This window comes from Mobula hypostoma, chromosome 5 (genome assembly GCF_963921235.1).
Source record: "Mobula hypostoma chromosome 5, sMobHyp1.1, whole genome shotgun sequence".
Lineage (NCBI taxonomy): Eukaryota > Metazoa > Chordata > Chondrichthyes > Myliobatiformes > Myliobatidae > Mobula > Mobula hypostoma.
In genome coordinates this window covers 4545231-4562073 of record NC_086101.1, presented here as the reverse complement: position 1 = coordinate 4562073, position 16843 = coordinate 4545231, and the positions used below count along the sequence as shown (strand labels likewise).

Genomic DNA, 16843 nt, shown 5'->3' with positions numbered 1-16843 from the left:
TACAACGTTATTGGGGAGGTACATGGATAGTCGAGGGTACAGGTACAACGTTATTGGGGAGGTACATGGATAGTCGAGGGTACGGGTACAACGTTATTGGGGAGGTACATGGATAGTCGAGGGTACGGGTACAACGTTATTGGGGAGGTACATGGATAGTCGAGGGTACGGGTACAACGTTATTGGGGAGGTACATGGATAGTCGAGGGTACGGGTACAACGTTATTGGGGAGGTACATGGATAGTCGAGGGTACAGGTACAACGTTATTGTGGAGGTACATGGATAGTCGAGGGTACAGGTACAATGTTATTGTGGAGGTACATGGATAGTCGAGGGTACGGGTACAACGTTATTGGGGAGGTACATGGACATTCGAGGATACAGGTACAACGTTATTGGGGAGGTACATGGATAGTCGAGGGTACGGGTACAACGTTATTGGGGAGGTACATGGATAGTCGAGGGTACAGGTACAACGTTATTGGGGAGGTACATGGATAGTCGAGGGTACAGGTACAACGTTATTGGGGAGGTACATGGATAGTCGAGGGTACAGGTACAACGTTATTGGGGAGGTACATGGATAGTCGAGGGTACAGGTACAACGTTATTGGGGAGGTACATGGATAGTCGAGGGTACAGGTACAACGTTATTGGGGAGGTACATGGATAGTCGAGGGTACAGGTACAACGTTATTGGGGAGGTACATGGATAGTCGAGGGTACAGGTACAACGTTATTGGGGAGGTACATGGATAGTCGAGGGTACAGGTACAACGTTATTGGGGAGGTACATGGATAGTCGAGGGTACAGGTACAACGTTATTGGGGAGGTACATGGATAGTCGAGGGTACAGGTACAACGTTATTGGGGAGGTACATGGATAGTCGAGGGTACAGGTACAACGTTATTGGGGAGGTACATGGATAGTCGAGGGTACAGGTACAACGTTATTGGGGAGGTACATGGATAGTCGAGGGTACAGGTACAACGTTATTGGGGAGGTACATGGATAGTCGAGGGTACAGGTACAACGTTATTGGGGAGGTACATGGATAGTCGAGGGTACAGGTACAACGTTATTGGGGAGGTACATGGATAGTCGAGGGTACGGGTACAACGTTATTGGGGAGGTACATGGATAGTCGAGGGTACAGGTACAACGTTATTGGGGAGGTACATGGATAGTCGAGGGTACATGAACAACGTTATTGGGGAGGTACATGGATAGTCGAGGGTACAGGTACAACGTTATTGGGGAGGTACATGGATAGTCGAGGGACATGAACAACGTTATTGGGGAGGTACATGGATAGTCGAGGGTACGGGTACAACGTTATTGGGGAGGTACATGGATAGTCGAGGGTACAGGTACAACGTTATTGGGGAGGTACATGGATAGTCGAGGGTACGGGTACAATGTTATTGGGGAGGTACATGGATAGTCGAGGGTACAGGTACAACGTTATTGGGGAGGTACATGGATAGTCGAGGGTACAGGTACAACGTTATTGGGGAGGTACATGGATAGTCGAGGGTACGGGTACAACGTTATTGGGGAGGTACATGGATAGTCGAGGGTACGGGTACAACGTTATTGGGGAGGTACATGGATAGTCGAGGGTACGGGTACAACGTTATTGGGGAGGTACATGGATAGTCGAGGGTACAGGTACAACGTTATTGGGGAGGTACATGGATAGTCGAGGGTACAGGTACAACGTTATTGGGGAGGTACATGGATAGTCGAGGGTACAGGTACAACGTTATTGGGGAGGTACATGGATAGTCGAGGGTACAGGTACAACGTTATTGGGGAGGTACATAGATAGTCGAGGGTACGGGTGCAACGTTATTGGGGAGGTACATGGATAGTCGAGGGACATGAACAACGTTATTGGGGAGGTACATGGATAGTCGAGGGACATGAACAACGTTATTGGGGATGTACATGGATAGTCGAGGGACATATACAACGTTATTGGGGAGGTACATGGATAGTCGAGGGTACGGGTACAACGTTATTGGGGAGGTACATGGATAGTCGAGGGACATGAACAATGTTATTGGGGAGGTACATGGATAGTCGAGGGTACAGGTACAACGTTATTGGGGAGGTACATGGATAGTCGAGGGTACAGGTACAATGTTATTGGGGAGGTACATGGATAGTCGAGGGTACGGGTACAACGTTATTGGGGAGGTACATGGATAGTCGAGGGACATGAACAACGTTATTGGGGAGGTACATGGATAGTCGAGGGTACGGGTACAACGTTATTGGGGAGGTACATGGATAGTCGAGGGTACAGGTACAACGTTATTGGGGAGGTACATGGATAGTCGAGGGTACAGGTACAACGTTATTGGGGAGGTACATGGATAGTCGAGGGACATGAACAATGTTATTGGGGAGGTACATGGATAGTCGAGGGACATGAACAACGTTATTGGGGAGGTACATGGATAGTCGAGGGTACGGGTACAACGTTATTGGGGAGGTACATGGATAGCAGAAGTTCGAGGCATTTACAGCATCACTGATTGGGGTTCAATGCCCACCACTGTCTACAGGGAGTCTGTACATCCTCCGCCTCACTGCATAGGTTTCCTCCGTGAGCTCCCATGCCCCAAACGACATACGGGTTAGGGTCAGTAAGTTGTGGACATGCTATGTCTGTGCCGGAAATGTGGTGACCCTTGCCGGCTCCACCCAATCCGCCCTCGGAATGTGTGGGTCGATATAAAGCCAATCTTTATTTTCAATCTCTTGAAATGTTTACAGTCTACGCCCTGCCTTGCTAACCCCTACAGATACAAGGAAGTCATTAATATGCAGAGATACTATCAATAACGTGAATTATAACACGGACACCACGGCAGCCTCGTGGTTAGCGCGACACTATTACTGCTGGGGGCGTCGGAGTTCAGAGTTCGATTCCGATATCGTCTGTCAGGAGTCTGTCTGTCCTCCCTATGGAGGGTGCGTGTGTGTTCCAGCTGCACTCCCCAGTCCAGAGATGTGCTGGTCAGTGGGGTTAACTGGTCATTGTCAACTGTCCTGTGACTAGGCTCGGGTTCAATACGTGGGTTACAGGGCACCATGGCAGGAAGGGCTGCTAGGGCCTGTTCAGTGCTGGATTTCAGTAAATATTATTAACAATATTTGTACTTTTTTGTGCTGCATTGGATCCAGAGTACCCTGGACTTGATGGGCAGAAGGGCCTGTTCTCGTGCTGTATGTTTCAATGACTCCATGACTGGTATTCTCGTGGGGCTGGGGGCCTCGGCAGAGGGGAGGGAGTGCTGTGCCCTCGGAAGGGCGGGGGGGAGGGAGGGATGGAAGGGTCAGGAAGTACTTACAGAAGCAGAGGAAGAGGGTGTCCACACACATGTTGTATACACTGAAAAATCCCTGCGCGATCATGTACGAGCCAACCACGAGAGTCTGCGGAACAACACGAGCGTTAGTTAACCGTGCGGCCCCTATATGCCAATGACAGGATAAGACCACAAGGCTATAAGAACAGAATTAAGCCATTCAGCCCATTGAGTCTGATCCACCATCCAATGATTTATTAACCATCTCAACCCCACTCTCCCGCCTTCTCCCCATAACCTTTGACACCCTGACCAATCAAGAATGTATCAACCTCTGCTTTAAATATACCCAACGAATTGGCCCTCACAGCCGTCTACGGCAATGAATTCCATAGATTCACCATTCCTTTGGCTAAAGAAACTCCTTCTCATCTCTGTTTTAAAGGGACATTCTTCGGTTCTGAGGCAATGCCACCTGGTCCTCGGCTCTCCCACCACAGGAAACATCCTCTCCACCTCCACTCTATGGAGGCCTTTCACCATTCGACAGGTTTCAATGAGATCACCACCCCTCCCCACTTCTTCCTCACTCCGGTGAGTACAGGCCCAGAGCCATCAAATGCTCCTCATTATCTGGGGTCATTCTTGTGAACCTCCTGTGGACCGAGGTCAGATGTAGAGGGAGGTGGGTGGGGGAGGGGAGCTGAGAGGTGGAAGAGGTAAAGGGTTGAAGAAGGAGGAGAGAAGAGTGGACCAGGGGAGAAAGTGAAGGAGGAGGGGCAGCAGAGGGAGGTGAGGGGTAGGTGAAGAGAACAGAAGGGGTAAGAGGGAAACCAGAATGGAGAATCAAAAAATGAGAGAAGAGGGAGGCGATAAACTACCGGGAGTTAGACAGATCAATGTTCATGTCGTCAGGTTGGAGGCCACCCAGGCAGAGTATAAGATGTTGCTCCTCCCCCGAGAGAGGGCTCATCGCAGCAGTAGAGGAGGCCACGGACTGACATGTCAGAACGGGAATGGAGTTGGGAGTAAAATGGTTAGCCACCAGGAAATTCTTTTTGCCGATGGAGCAGAGGTGCTCGACAGAGCGGTGTCCCGATCTCTGTCGGGTCTCACCAGGGTGAAGGAGGCCAAGTTGGCAGCACTGGATACGGCAGACAACCTGAACGGATTTGCCAGGGAGGTGGTGCCTCACTTCATCACATATGTCCGTGATAATCAACCTGAATTTGATTCTGTGTCTGAACTCTTACTATGTATGTTTCTGAATGGCTTTGTGTGTTTACTAAGGCTCTCCATCTGTAGGCTAAAGGAAATTGACACAGTCTCAGGTCAGAGAGAAACTGGGACACCTCCGAGCACCTCCGCTCCTTTGCCGTCTATCACCTCCCAGCTTCTTGCTTCATGTGCCCCCACCCCAACCCACCTGGTTTCACCTCTCACCTTTTAGTTTGCACTCCTTCCCCTCCCCCATCTTTCCCCTTTCCCTCCCTCATCTTCCCCTTCCCCATCTTCCTCCTTCCCCTCTTCATCTTCCCCTTCCCCTCTTCATCTTCCCCCTTCCCCATCTTTCCAATTCCCCTCCCCCAGCTTCCCCCTTTCCCCACCCCATCTTCCACCTTCCCCCATCTTCCCCCCTTCTCCTCCCCATCTTTCCCCTTCCTCTCCCCATCTTCCCCCCTTCTCCTCTCCCCATCTTCCCCCCTTCTCCTCTCCCCATCTTCCCCCCTTCCCCTCTCCCCATCTTCCTCCTTCCCCTGCCCCCGATGAAGGGTCTTGGCCCGAAAAGTCGACTGTTTATTCATTTCCGCCGATGCTGAGTCCCTGCAGCGTCTGGTGTGGCTGCCCTGGTGTCTGGTGTTGTGTAGCAGCCGTACAATATATGACATAACTGTAATTCTGTGGAAGAAGATACGAACGTACAAACGTGTGTGCCTACCAGAATCGGAAGCCAATAGTAGTTGAGTACAGGGACCTGGAACGTCGGATTTGAGATCTTAATCCGATTAGTGAAGAAGAAGAATGCCAGGACGCCTGGAAAGAGGGAGAGGGTCATACACCACCTCAATCACTCAGCCGCACTCTGACCGGTAGTAACGACCATGGCAAGGGTGACCCCAGGATCGATGAGAGCTAACGCTTTCACTAATGCCCCTCGGGGAGGTGTAAACTGCCTTCCTTACCCAGTCTGGCTCAACCCAGACTACGCGAGGTCTGCAAACCAAGCCCATGGGGTCAGACTGGCTGAGTTCCTGCCCGCTATGCTGCTGGTGTTTAAGGCAGCGATGGAGGTCCTCCATCTCCTGCTGTCACCGTGCTCAGGGCTCGCCCCATCATACCAGGAGCTTCCTCTTGCTTCTCACTACTGTCAGCCATGCAGGTGCCAGGCGGAGACTCAGGAATACTGTCGCACTCAGATGTAGAAGCATTATCCATTCCCGTTCCTGTAACGGTTTCATCTTCCCAGTCAGGGTTGTTAGCCCTGAGATGAACCCCCAAACCCGGAGGATCAGTGGGCCACTCTTAGTCTGGCCTCTACCCTTTGACCTGGTTGGTATGGGTGACCCCACCAAGGCCATGACTCCAGCCAGCATAGCTCTACACCCTACGACAGGGCTGTGGTCCTCCTGGAGGCCTGGTGCCAGACAAGAGAGGTGAGGGAGCCAGGAGGGGCACCAATAAGGGTCTTTTGCCCAGAGGAGGGGAGTCTAAAACAAGAGGGCGTAGGCTACAGACGAGGAGGGAGAGATGTGTAACTGATCTGACGGGCAAGTTTTCCCAGTCGGAAGGAGGTGAGAACACAGAATGAGCTATTGGGGGGAGTGGGAGAGACGGATACGATTACATTTGTAAAACATTTAGACCGCTACATGGATTAGAATGGTTTCGAGGTTCAAAGTAGATGTATTTCTTCAGGTGGTCATAGGCCAGGGTCTGAGGGACCCAAACCATGCTGGAATCGGACAGAAGGACTCGGATTGAGAGTCCCAGACTGAACCGGACACAAACCAAGGGTCCGAGACTGCGCCAGACTCAGTAACTCACCCACTCCACCGACAACCAACAGCTTCCCAAAGAACAGCAGCAGGTCGGTCATCTTATCAAGGACCACCACCCTGGGAGGGTCAGAAAACACGGAGCAGGTCACTCTCCTTCCACCAGGAACAGCGGATCCCACCTCCACAGTCCAGTGCAGGCCTTCCCTCCACAGCAGGGAGGGAGGGGGAGGCCCGGCCTCACAGTATTCCAGATACCTTGGGGAACTCCAGATGGAGCCGGTCTCCGCTGACCACATCTGGACAGCTGGGTCCATGTCAGAGCAAGCACCCCTCTTGTTCCCTCCACCCCACCCTCTTTCCATAACCTGGTCTGTCTCCACCCATTCCCTTTCCCCCTGCCCCTCTCTTGCCCTCCTCCTCCCCTCATCCTCTCTTTCCCTCCCTCACCCTCTCTTTCTCTCCTTCCCCCTTCCTTCTCTCTCTCCAACCCCCTCTCTCCCCCACACTCCCTGTCCCCTCTCCTTCCCTCCCTTCCCCCTCCCCCCTCCCCCTCTCTCCCCTTCCCCCCTCACCCTCTCCTCTCTCACCCTCCCCCTCTCTCACCCCTCCCCTTCCCACCCCTCTCTTCTCCCCCACACTCCCTGTCCCCTCTCCTTCCCTCCCTTCTCCTCTTTCTCCCTCTCTCAAAGTCCCTCCCTTCCCCCTCTCACCCTCTCCCCTCTATCCCTCTCCACCCCTACCCCCTCCCCTTCCCACCCCTCCTGTCACCCCCTTCCCCCTCTCCTCCCCCTCCCCACCCCCTCCCTCCCCCTCTCTCTCCCCTCCCCTCCCCTCCCACTCTCTGTCTTTCTCCCCTTCCACTCCCTCTGCATCCTTTGCACACTCTTCACGCTCCCTCACTCCGTTCCCTTCTCGCTCCCCCCACCCCCCGTACCCCTTCCGTCCCTTCCCATAGTCGCCAGGCAGTGACTTCACTTCGGCTGATGATTACAAAACCCGTTTGACGGAGACACGTCACTCCCGACGGAGGGTTAAACCCATACGAGACTCGGGGGTCCGACGACAGCCCCAGAATCGGACCCAGCCCCTCACCGGACAGGGAAGTGAGGTGGCAGGGGTGGGGGGAGCGAGGGCTGGGTCCTCAGCTTGAGGGTGGGGAGGAGGGGTCTCACCTGACGATGTTCCTCATCAGCAGCTTGAAGGCGTTCTTGGCTGAAACGCAGAAGTTCTTGCCATACACTGCGATCTACAGAGAGAGGGGGAGGGAGGGGTTAAAGTAACAGACGGAGCCCACCCACCCATCTGTCCGTGTCTGTTTCCACTCCCCGCACATTTCCATTCCACAGTAGCCCAGAGCACTTCCATTCACCCCTACGTTGGGAATATTTCTTGTTTACCCATCCACCTCCCCCCAGCTTGACCAGCAGAACTGGACCATCAAGTCTGCTCCACCATTCCATCATGGCAGACTGATGTTACCCCTCAGCCCCATTCTCCTCCCCTGTAATCTTACATGCTCAGGCTAACCAAGAACCTACCGCCATCCATTTTAAATACACCCAATGACTTGGCCTCCACAGCCACCTGTGGCAATGAATTCCACAGATTTACCACCCTCTGGCTAAAGAAATTCCTCCTCATCTCTGTTCTAAAGGGATGTCTCTCTGTTCTGAGCCTGTGCCCTCTGACCCTAGACTCCCCCACTGTAGAAACATCCTCTCCACTCCACTCTACCTCGGCCTTTCAATGAGATTCACCCACCCCCCACCCCCAGCATTCTTCTAAGCTCCAGCGAGTTAGACCCAGAGCCACCAAACACCCCTCACGCATTAACCCTTTCATTTCGTTCCTGGGATTAATCTTACGAACCTCCTCTGGACCCTCTCAATACCAGCACATCTTTTCTGAGAAGGACTCCACCTAAGGCTGCTCACAATGCTCGCAGTGCAGTCTGACCAAATGCCTTATAAAGCCTCAGCATCACCTCTTTGTGTTTATAGTCTAGCCCTCTCAACACTGCGTTTGCCTTCCTCACCACAGTCTCTGCCTGCAGATGAACCTGTAGGCAATCCTGCACAAGGACTGCCAAATCCCTTTGCCAATCTACTCCCTCCGCCCTCACCTCCCCCTCCCCTGATCCCCCCCACTCCCCTCACCATGATGTAGGCGTTGCGGTTCAGAAACTTGATGAACTTTTCAAGGCACCAGAAGCAACATTTGAGACAGCACATCACGAATCGGGTGACTGGGTTCTGTGCGCCTGCAGGGGGAGAGGTGAAGCATTGACTCAGGAGGGGCATCTCACCGCTCTGGGTGTGCGTGTGTGCGTGTGTGTGTATGTCTGTGTGAACGTGAGAGGACACGAGGGACAGGGACAGCAAGACCCCTGTGGAGGTAGATTCTTGCTTGAAGGATGTAGCTTAGGCGTTTCTCAATGGAATTGTGCTCTGCACTGCAGAAGGCCATTCAACCCATTGTGTCTGTGCTAGCTCTGTGGAAGAGACCGATCGGTCCCACTCTCTGTTCCTTTCCCACACCCCCGTCCAAATCTGAATCCGACTCTCCCTTCAACCTTCCCCATCCTGAAGAATGGTTTCGGCCTGAAGTGTCGACAGTTTACTCCTCTCCTTAGATGCTGCCCGACCAGCTGTGTCCCTCCAGTATTTTGAGTGTGTTGCTCTAGGCTTCTGACGTCTGCCGAATCCCTTGTGTTTAACCGATCTCTGAACTCTCTCTATTGACCCCAGCCGCTCATCTGCCACCCCACAGGCCCACCCGTTCCCCTCCTCAGTAGTCAGTGCAGTGGGTTCTTACTTTTCAGCTTGTGGTCCAGATACTCGAGGATGATGCGGATGAGCTGTATGATGGTTAGGATGAGGGCTCCGAAAGCCAGCGACCCGGTGTGATATCTGAAAGGAAGCAATGCAACTTCAAAGTCTCATGCCTTGTGTCTCCTTGTGAATATACACTCACGTGCACTCACACACTCAGACACAGACACTTTAAATTACTCGAAGATGTATCTAATTCTTCCCTCTTACACAACCCTCCATTTTCCCTTCATCCGTGTGCCTATCTAAGAGATTCTTAAATGTTACCAATGTATCTGCCTCTACCACCATCATTTTCTGTGTTAAAAAAACTACCCCTGACATCTCCCTATGCATTCCTCCAATCACCTTAAGATCATACCTCCCCATATGAGCCGTTTTCACCCTGGGAAACACACTCTGGCTGTCCACTCAGTCTATGTCTTATCATCTCCTAGATCTCTGTCAAGTCACCTTATCTCTCTGAAGACGAAGGCCCTAGAACACTCAACCAGTCCTGATAGAACATAGAACATAGAATAGTACAGCACAGTACAGGCCCTTCGGCCCACAATGTTGTGCCGACCCTCAAACCCTGCCTCCCATATAAGCCCCCACCTTAAATTCCTCCATATACCTGTCTAGTAGTCTCTTAAACTTCACTAGTGTATCTGCCTCCACCACTGACTCAGGCAGTGCATTCCACGCACCAACCACTCTGAGTAAAAAACCTTCCTCTAATATCCCCCTTGAACTTCCCACCCCTTACCTTAAAGCCATGTCCTCATGTATTGAGCAGTGGTGCCCTGGGGCAGAGGCGCTGGCTATCCACTCTATCTATTCCTCTTATTATCTTGTACACCTCTATCATGTCTCCTCTCATCCTCCTCCTCTCCAAAGAGTACAGCCCTAACTCCCTTAATCTCTGATCATAATGCATACTTTCTAAACCAGGCAGCATCCTGGTAAATCTCCTCTGTACCCTTTTCAATGCTTCCACATCCTTCCTATAGTCAGGTGAGATAGTAAAATAAGACATGCTCACTAATCCAGGCAGCATCCTGGTAAATCTCCTCTGAACCCTCTATAAAGCTTTGTGTTTTTCTTTCTTTCTCTCTTTCACCCTCACTGGCTCACTCACATCCAACCGCTCCTCGCAAGACAACCAGCCGCTGCAGGTGTTAGTCTGAAACTCTGGACCTACACAACACCTGGTCACAAAATCTCCCCCCACCTCTCGATGACTGGCAAGGCTCGGTGGGTCAGAGGGGCCTGTTCTACTCCAAATAAATGAATAACTCACTTGTGATTAGTGGCCCCGTTATCTTGTACTTCTCCATCAAGTCCCCTCTCATCCTCCTTCGCTTCAGAGAGTCATGTCCTAGCTCGCTCAACCTACCCTCATAGGACATGCTCTCCAATCCAGACAGCATCCTGATCAATCTCCACCGCACCCTTTCTAAAGCTTCCACATCCTTCCTGTAATATTAAGACCAGAACCGAACCCAATACTTCCAAGTGTGGTCTAACCAGGGTTTTAGAGAGCTGCGACATCACCTCACAACCCTGGGACTCAGTGCCCCGACTAACGAAGGCCAACACACCGTGCACCTGCTGAACCACCCTATCAACTTGCACGGCTTTGAGGATCTATGAATTTTAAATTTAAAGAAAAAAAGAAGAGGCTGTGGCTGTAAGAACCTGCCGTTCCAGACAACATGAGCGTTGATGGGCTGGGCCCCATGGTTTGATTAGGAGTCAATGCCTTCAATAAATGATGATCCAGAAGGCAGCAACACCAGTCAGTCAGCCAAACAGTAATACAAGAGTTAGCACAATGCTGTACAGCGCCTGTGATCACCATCCGTGTTCATTTCCCGTTGCTGTCCTTAAGGAGTTTATATGTCCTCCCAGTGACTATGTGGATTTTCTACGTGCTCTGGTTTCATAGAAGCATAGAAAACCTACAGCACAATACAGGCCCTTCGGCCCACAAAGCTGTGCCGAACATGTACTTACTTCAGAAATTACCTAGGGTTACCCATAGCCCTCTATTTTTCTGAGCTCCATGTACCTATCTAGGAGTCTCTTAAAAGACCCTATCGTATCCACCTCCACCACCGTTGCTGGCAGCCCATTCCACCCACTCACCACTCTCTGCGTAAAAAACTTACCCCTGACATCTCCTCTGTACCTACTTCCAAGCACCTTAAAACTGTGCCCTCTCGTGCTAGCCATTTCAGCCCTGGGAAAAAGCCCCTGACTATCCACACGATCAATGCCTATCATCATCTCATACACCTCCACCTGGTTACTTCTCATCCTCGGTCACTCCAAGCAGAAAAGGCCGAGTTCACTCAACCTATTCTCATAAGATATGCTCCCCAATCCAGGCAACATCCTTGTAAATCTCCTCTGCACCCCCACATCCTTCCTGTAGTGAGGCGACCAGAACTGAGCACAGTACTCCAAGTGGGGTCTAACCAGGGTCCCACACAGCTGCAATGTCACCTCTCGGCATTTCCTCCCACGTGTCAAAGTGTTAGGGTTAGGTAGTGTGGTCGTGCTATGTTGGTGTTGGAAGCGCGGAAAAGGCCCTTACAGACTTTCGAACTGCGCCACATAGCAACCCCCAAATTAATCCTCGCCTAATCACGGGACAATTTACAATAACCAATTTGCCTGCCAACCGGGACATCTTTGGAACGTGGGAGGAAACCGGAGCACGTGGAGAAACCCAGGCGATCACGGGGAGAACGTACAAATGTCTTACCGGCACAGCGGGAACTGAACCTGGGTCGCGGGCACTGTAACACATTGCGCTAACTACACAACCGTGCCACACCATCTTCAGACGGCGTTGGCTGTTGACAAAAGTGTCGCATTTCAGTGGGACTTTGATCTACATGTGACAAATAAAGCCACTCTTTCTCATTATCTTTAAACTCAGCAAGCGATGGGGGGGAATATGTTCCTCACCTGAGGGTACGCATGAAGGAACCAGACACTGGGAAGTAGGGGATGTCCTGAGGCTTTTTGAAGGCCCAGTAGTAGGAGGCGAAGGCTCCGGCCAGGGTGCACTGCCCCAGGGCAATGACGAAGTTAATGCACCACAGGAAGCCGATGATGTTGTAGATCTGCAGCTGGAAGAGGTTGCGCTGGAGGATACCCTCTTCATTGTACTTGTAGAAGGCGCACTTCACCGTGTCACAGCTGTACGCCGACGCGTTGAAGGTCTGGACGGGAGGACGAAAGGGGTGGTTAGTCTGTCCCATCTTCCCAGGTTAACTCTGCCATGGACTGTCCCAAGCCCAGCTGCGAAACGGGAGGGATCAGGCACGGGACTCCCAACCCCGTCCCATAAAAACCCAGAGCTCCAGAAACGCCCGCAGAGGCTGCAGAGACCTTGTCCCTGGGAGGGGGAGGATCCTCCTCTGGAAGATGTATGAAGCTATGTCGTGAAAGTCACAACTCTGTGGGAGCCTCAGGAACAATCCCTTGAGTGGCCCAGGGCAGGACAGAGCGCTCTGGGGGGCTGAAGATGCCCCAGCGGAGGCGATGGGCTTATGAAGAAAGAAGACCCTTCCAGATTGTCCATGCTCCCTCCCAGGGGCACACCATCTGTCAGCCCCATGTCACTACTCGTCCCTCAGCCCACCGCTGACTCTTCAACTTTCTTCCACTCCCTCCCTTTATTCCCCAACTTCCCCACCTCATCTACCCCCCTCCTTACACTGCCTGACATCACACTGCAACTGAGCTCGCACCACTCCCCTCGGTCACCAGTTCGGTTTCTTGGAGAATGGGACTACCCTGGGAGCCCCCCACAAAACCCTCATGGTAGAGCAGAGTACAGATCCTTTGTTAAATGATGTTGGGCACACCTTTTAACCTACTCCAAGATCAGTCTCACGATACCCTCCACATCGACGGAAGAAAAACGGAGGCGACAGAGGAGGGAAGGGTTAGAGTCAGGCAGTTGAGAACATTGGCCCAAGACTGTAAGCGAAAGGACCTGTACTGTGCTGTAGTGTTCTATGTCCTGTAACCATGCACAGAGGGAGAGGAGACTTGGGGGGAGTGGGGGATAAGGCTGCAGGGGGTCTGTTAACTGAATGGGTTTAAGGAAGGGAGGAATGGGAGATGAGGAATGGTTTTAAGGAAGCTCAAGGAGATGAGGAATGAGTTTAAGGAGACTTAGGGAGGAGTGGGGCATGATGAATGGGTTTAAGGAGATTCAGAGAGGAGTGGGGGATGAGGCTCCAGGTTGTCTGTTAACTGAATGAGTTTAAGGAAGGGAGGAATGGGAGATGAGGAATGGGTTTAAGGAGACACAGGGAGGAGTGGGGCATGAGGAATGGGTTGAAGGAGATTCAGAGAGGAGTGGGGGATGAGGAATGAATTTATGGAGACTTGGGTGTGGGGGGAGGAATGGGTTTATGGAGACTCAGGGAGGAGTTCAGGATGAGGAATGGGTTTAAGGAAACTCAGAGGACTGGTGGTTATGGAATGGGTGAAGGAATTGCTTACGGGATTTAAGGATTGTTAAATTGTTTTATTGGCAGTGCCTCTATTTCCTCAGCGTTTGTGAAGATTCAACCTGACACCTAAAACTCCAACAAACTTCTGTCGATGTGGGGTTGAGAGTATATTGACTGGCTATGCCACAGCCTGGTGTGCAAAGACAATGCCCTCGAACGGAAAATCCTGTGGATACAGCCCAGTCCTTCATAGGGAAAGCCTCCCTCATATTGAGCACGTCTGTGAGGAGTGCTGTCGCAGGAAAGCAGCATCCAAGATCAACACCCTCCACCCCGGCCATGCTCTCTTCTCACTGCTGTACCAGGTTCAGGAACAGTCACTACCCCTCAACTGTCAGGCTCCTGAACCAAAAGCGATAGCTTCACTCAGCTTCACCTGGCCCATCACTGAATTGCTCCCACAACCACTTTCAAGGACTTTTCATCTCATCTTCTCAATATTCATTGCTTATTTAATTAGTATTATTTTTCTTTTGTATTTTCACACTGGCTGTTTGTGCATCCTGTTGGATACGGTCTTCCATTGATTCCATCGTGTTTCCTGGATTTACTGAGTATGCCCACAAGAAAATAAATCTCAGTTTCACATAGTGACGTAGTTGTTCTTTGATGATAAATTTACTTTGACCTTGGAACACATACTGAGGGACACTGAAAATGTCTTGCATGTCATCCATACAGACCAGTGCATTGAGGTCAAACAAGGGAAGACAGTAACAGAATGCAGAAAAAGTGCTACAGTTTCTGGAGAAGGTACACTTTACAGGGCTGGAGTCCCAGGTTACGGGGCTCACACTGTCAATGAGGGGGGCGTTGGGCTGGGAGGGAGCGGAGGTCAGAACTGAATCTACGTACTTCGATTGTGATCTCCCAACACAAATCTTCCCTCCTTCATTGAAAGAGTGCAGCAAAAGTTGACGAGGATGTTGCTGGCAATTGAGGACCTGAGTTACGGGGAAAGGGAATAGGTTTGGATTTTATTTCCTAGAGCGAGTGAGAATGAGGGGAGATTCGATGGAGGTTTTCAGAAGTAAGAGAGGTATCGATGGCGTAAAGAGACACGGACGCTTTCCACTGAGGTTGGGTGAGATGAGAACTATAGGTAGGTTAAAGGCGAAAGGTGAACTGTTTCAGGGGAACCTGAGGGGGAACTTCTTCACTCAAATGCAGTTTTGATTTCAACATTTAAGGGAAGTTTTGATGAGTACATGAATGGGAGGGGTATGGTCCAGGTGCAGTCAATGGGACGAGGCAGATTAATAGTCTGGCATGAACTATTGTAAATGGCTGAATACTTGGTAGTGTGGAGGAGCAAAGGGATCTGGGGTCCACAGATCCCTGAAGGTTGCCTCACAGGTGGATAGGGTAGTTAAGAAAGCTTATGGGGTGTTAGCTTTCATAAGTCGAGGGATAGAGTTTAAGAGTCGCGAGGTAATGATGCAGCTCTGTAAAACTCTGGTGAGGCCGTACTTGGAGTACTGTGTCCAGTTCTGGTCACTTCACTATAGGAAGGATGTGGAAGCATTGGAGAGGGTACAGAGGAGATTTACCAGGATGCTGCCTGGTTTAGAAAGTATGCATTATGATTAGAGATTAAGGGAGCTAGGGCTTTAGTCTTTGGAGAGAAGGAGGATGAGAGGAGACATGATAGAGGTGTACAAGATAATAAGAGGAATAGATAGAGTGGATAGCCAGTGCCTCTTCCCCAGGGCACCACTGCTCAATACAAGAGGACATGGCTTTAAGGTAAGGGGTGGGAAGTTCAAGGGGGATATTAGAGGAAGGTTTTTCACTCAGAGAGTGGTTGGTGCGTGGAATGCACTGTCTGAGTCAGTGGTGGAGGCAGATACACTAGTGAAGTTTAAGAGACTACTAGACAGGTATATGGAGGAATTTGAGGTGGGGGGTTATATGGGAGGCAGGGTTTGAGGGTCAGCACAACATTGTGGGCCGAAGGGCCTGTACTGTGCTGTGCTGTACTGTTCTATGTCTATGTTCTATGGAGTCGATGGGCCAAAGGGCCTGTTTCTGTGTTGTAGTGCTCTGTGACTCTTTGACCTCCGAGGGCCTGGAGGAACTCAGTGAGGAGGGATGGGAGACTCTGAAAATCGTGGCTGTGGAGGTGGACCAGCCATCCACAGAAACGTAGAAACAGCCAGACGTTTGGATGGAGCGGTGGGAAGATCGGTGGAGGGGCCGGTGGCGTTGAACAGGCAGATCGTCTGCAGAGGGACTCGGACAAATTCGGTCAGGCACTTCGTTAGGAGGAATAGAGGCATAGACTGTTTTCCAAAAGGGCAGAAAATTCAAAAATCACCTGTGCAAAGGGATCTGGGAGTCCTTATGCGGAATTCCTAAAGTTAACTTGCAGGTTGAGTCAGTGGTAAGGAAGGCGAATGCAATGTTAGTATTCATTTCGAAAGGACTAGAATATAAAAACAAGGATGTAACATTGAGACACTTGCCGTATTGTGAGCAGTTTCGGACCCCTCATCTCAGAAAAGATGTGCTGGCACTGGACAGGGTCCAGACAAAGGTCACTAGAATGATCTCGGGCATAAAAGGGTTAATTTATGAAGAGCATTTGATGTTTCTGTACCTGTACTTGTTGGAGTTTGCAAGAATTGCGGGGGGGGGGTGGTTCACTGAAAACTATTGAATATTGAAAGTAGTTGCGGTGAAGATGTTTCTTATAGTGGGGGGAGTCTAGGACCAGAGGGCACAGCTTCAGAATAAAGGGACGTCCCTTTAGAACAGAAATGAAGAGGAATTTCTTTAGCCAGAGGTTGTGAATCTGTGGAATTCATTGCCACAGGTGGCTGTGGAGGCCAGGTCATTGGGCATATTTAAGGGGGAGGTTGATAGGTTCTTGATTGATCATGGTGTCAGTGGTTACGGGGAGAAGGCAGGAGAATGGGGTTGAGAGGGATAATAAATCAGCCATGATAGAATAGTGGAGCCGATTCGATCTCTGCTCCTGTTTTATGGCCCCATGGAAACACTGGAAGGCTCGAAACATTCATTGTTTTGCTCAACCTGCTCAGTGTTTCTGATAGTTTCAGCTCCCGGTGCCTGCAGTATTTCTGTTTTCCTTTTCTATGCATTATTAGATCCAGAACCCTCCCTTTGCCCCCCCCCCCGAAACCTGCTTTCATCCTCCTCCCTCAGG

The 16843-nt window shown here is 51.0% G+C and overlaps 1 protein-coding gene across 1 annotated transcript in view; it reads right to left on the bottom strand.

Moving 5' to 3' along the window:
• slc44a4 (solute carrier family 44 member 4) overlaps positions 1 to 16843 on the bottom strand; it is a 95980-nt gene that overhangs the window by 10843 nt on the left and 68294 nt on the right. The window contains exons 15-21 of the mRNA XM_063047902.1: positions 12113 to 12369; positions 9138 to 9232; positions 8480 to 8583; positions 7496 to 7569; positions 6370 to 6440; positions 5264 to 5358; positions 3367 to 3451 (exon numbers count right to left, since the gene is read on the bottom strand). Of these exons, the coding sequence (XP_062903972.1) occupies positions 3367 to 3451; positions 5264 to 5358; positions 6370 to 6440; positions 7496 to 7569; positions 8480 to 8583; positions 9138 to 9232; positions 12113 to 12369 (781 nt within the window). The remainder of the gene's footprint in view (positions 1 to 3366; positions 3452 to 5263; positions 5359 to 6369; positions 6441 to 7495; positions 7570 to 8479; positions 8584 to 9137; positions 9233 to 12112; positions 12370 to 16843) is intronic.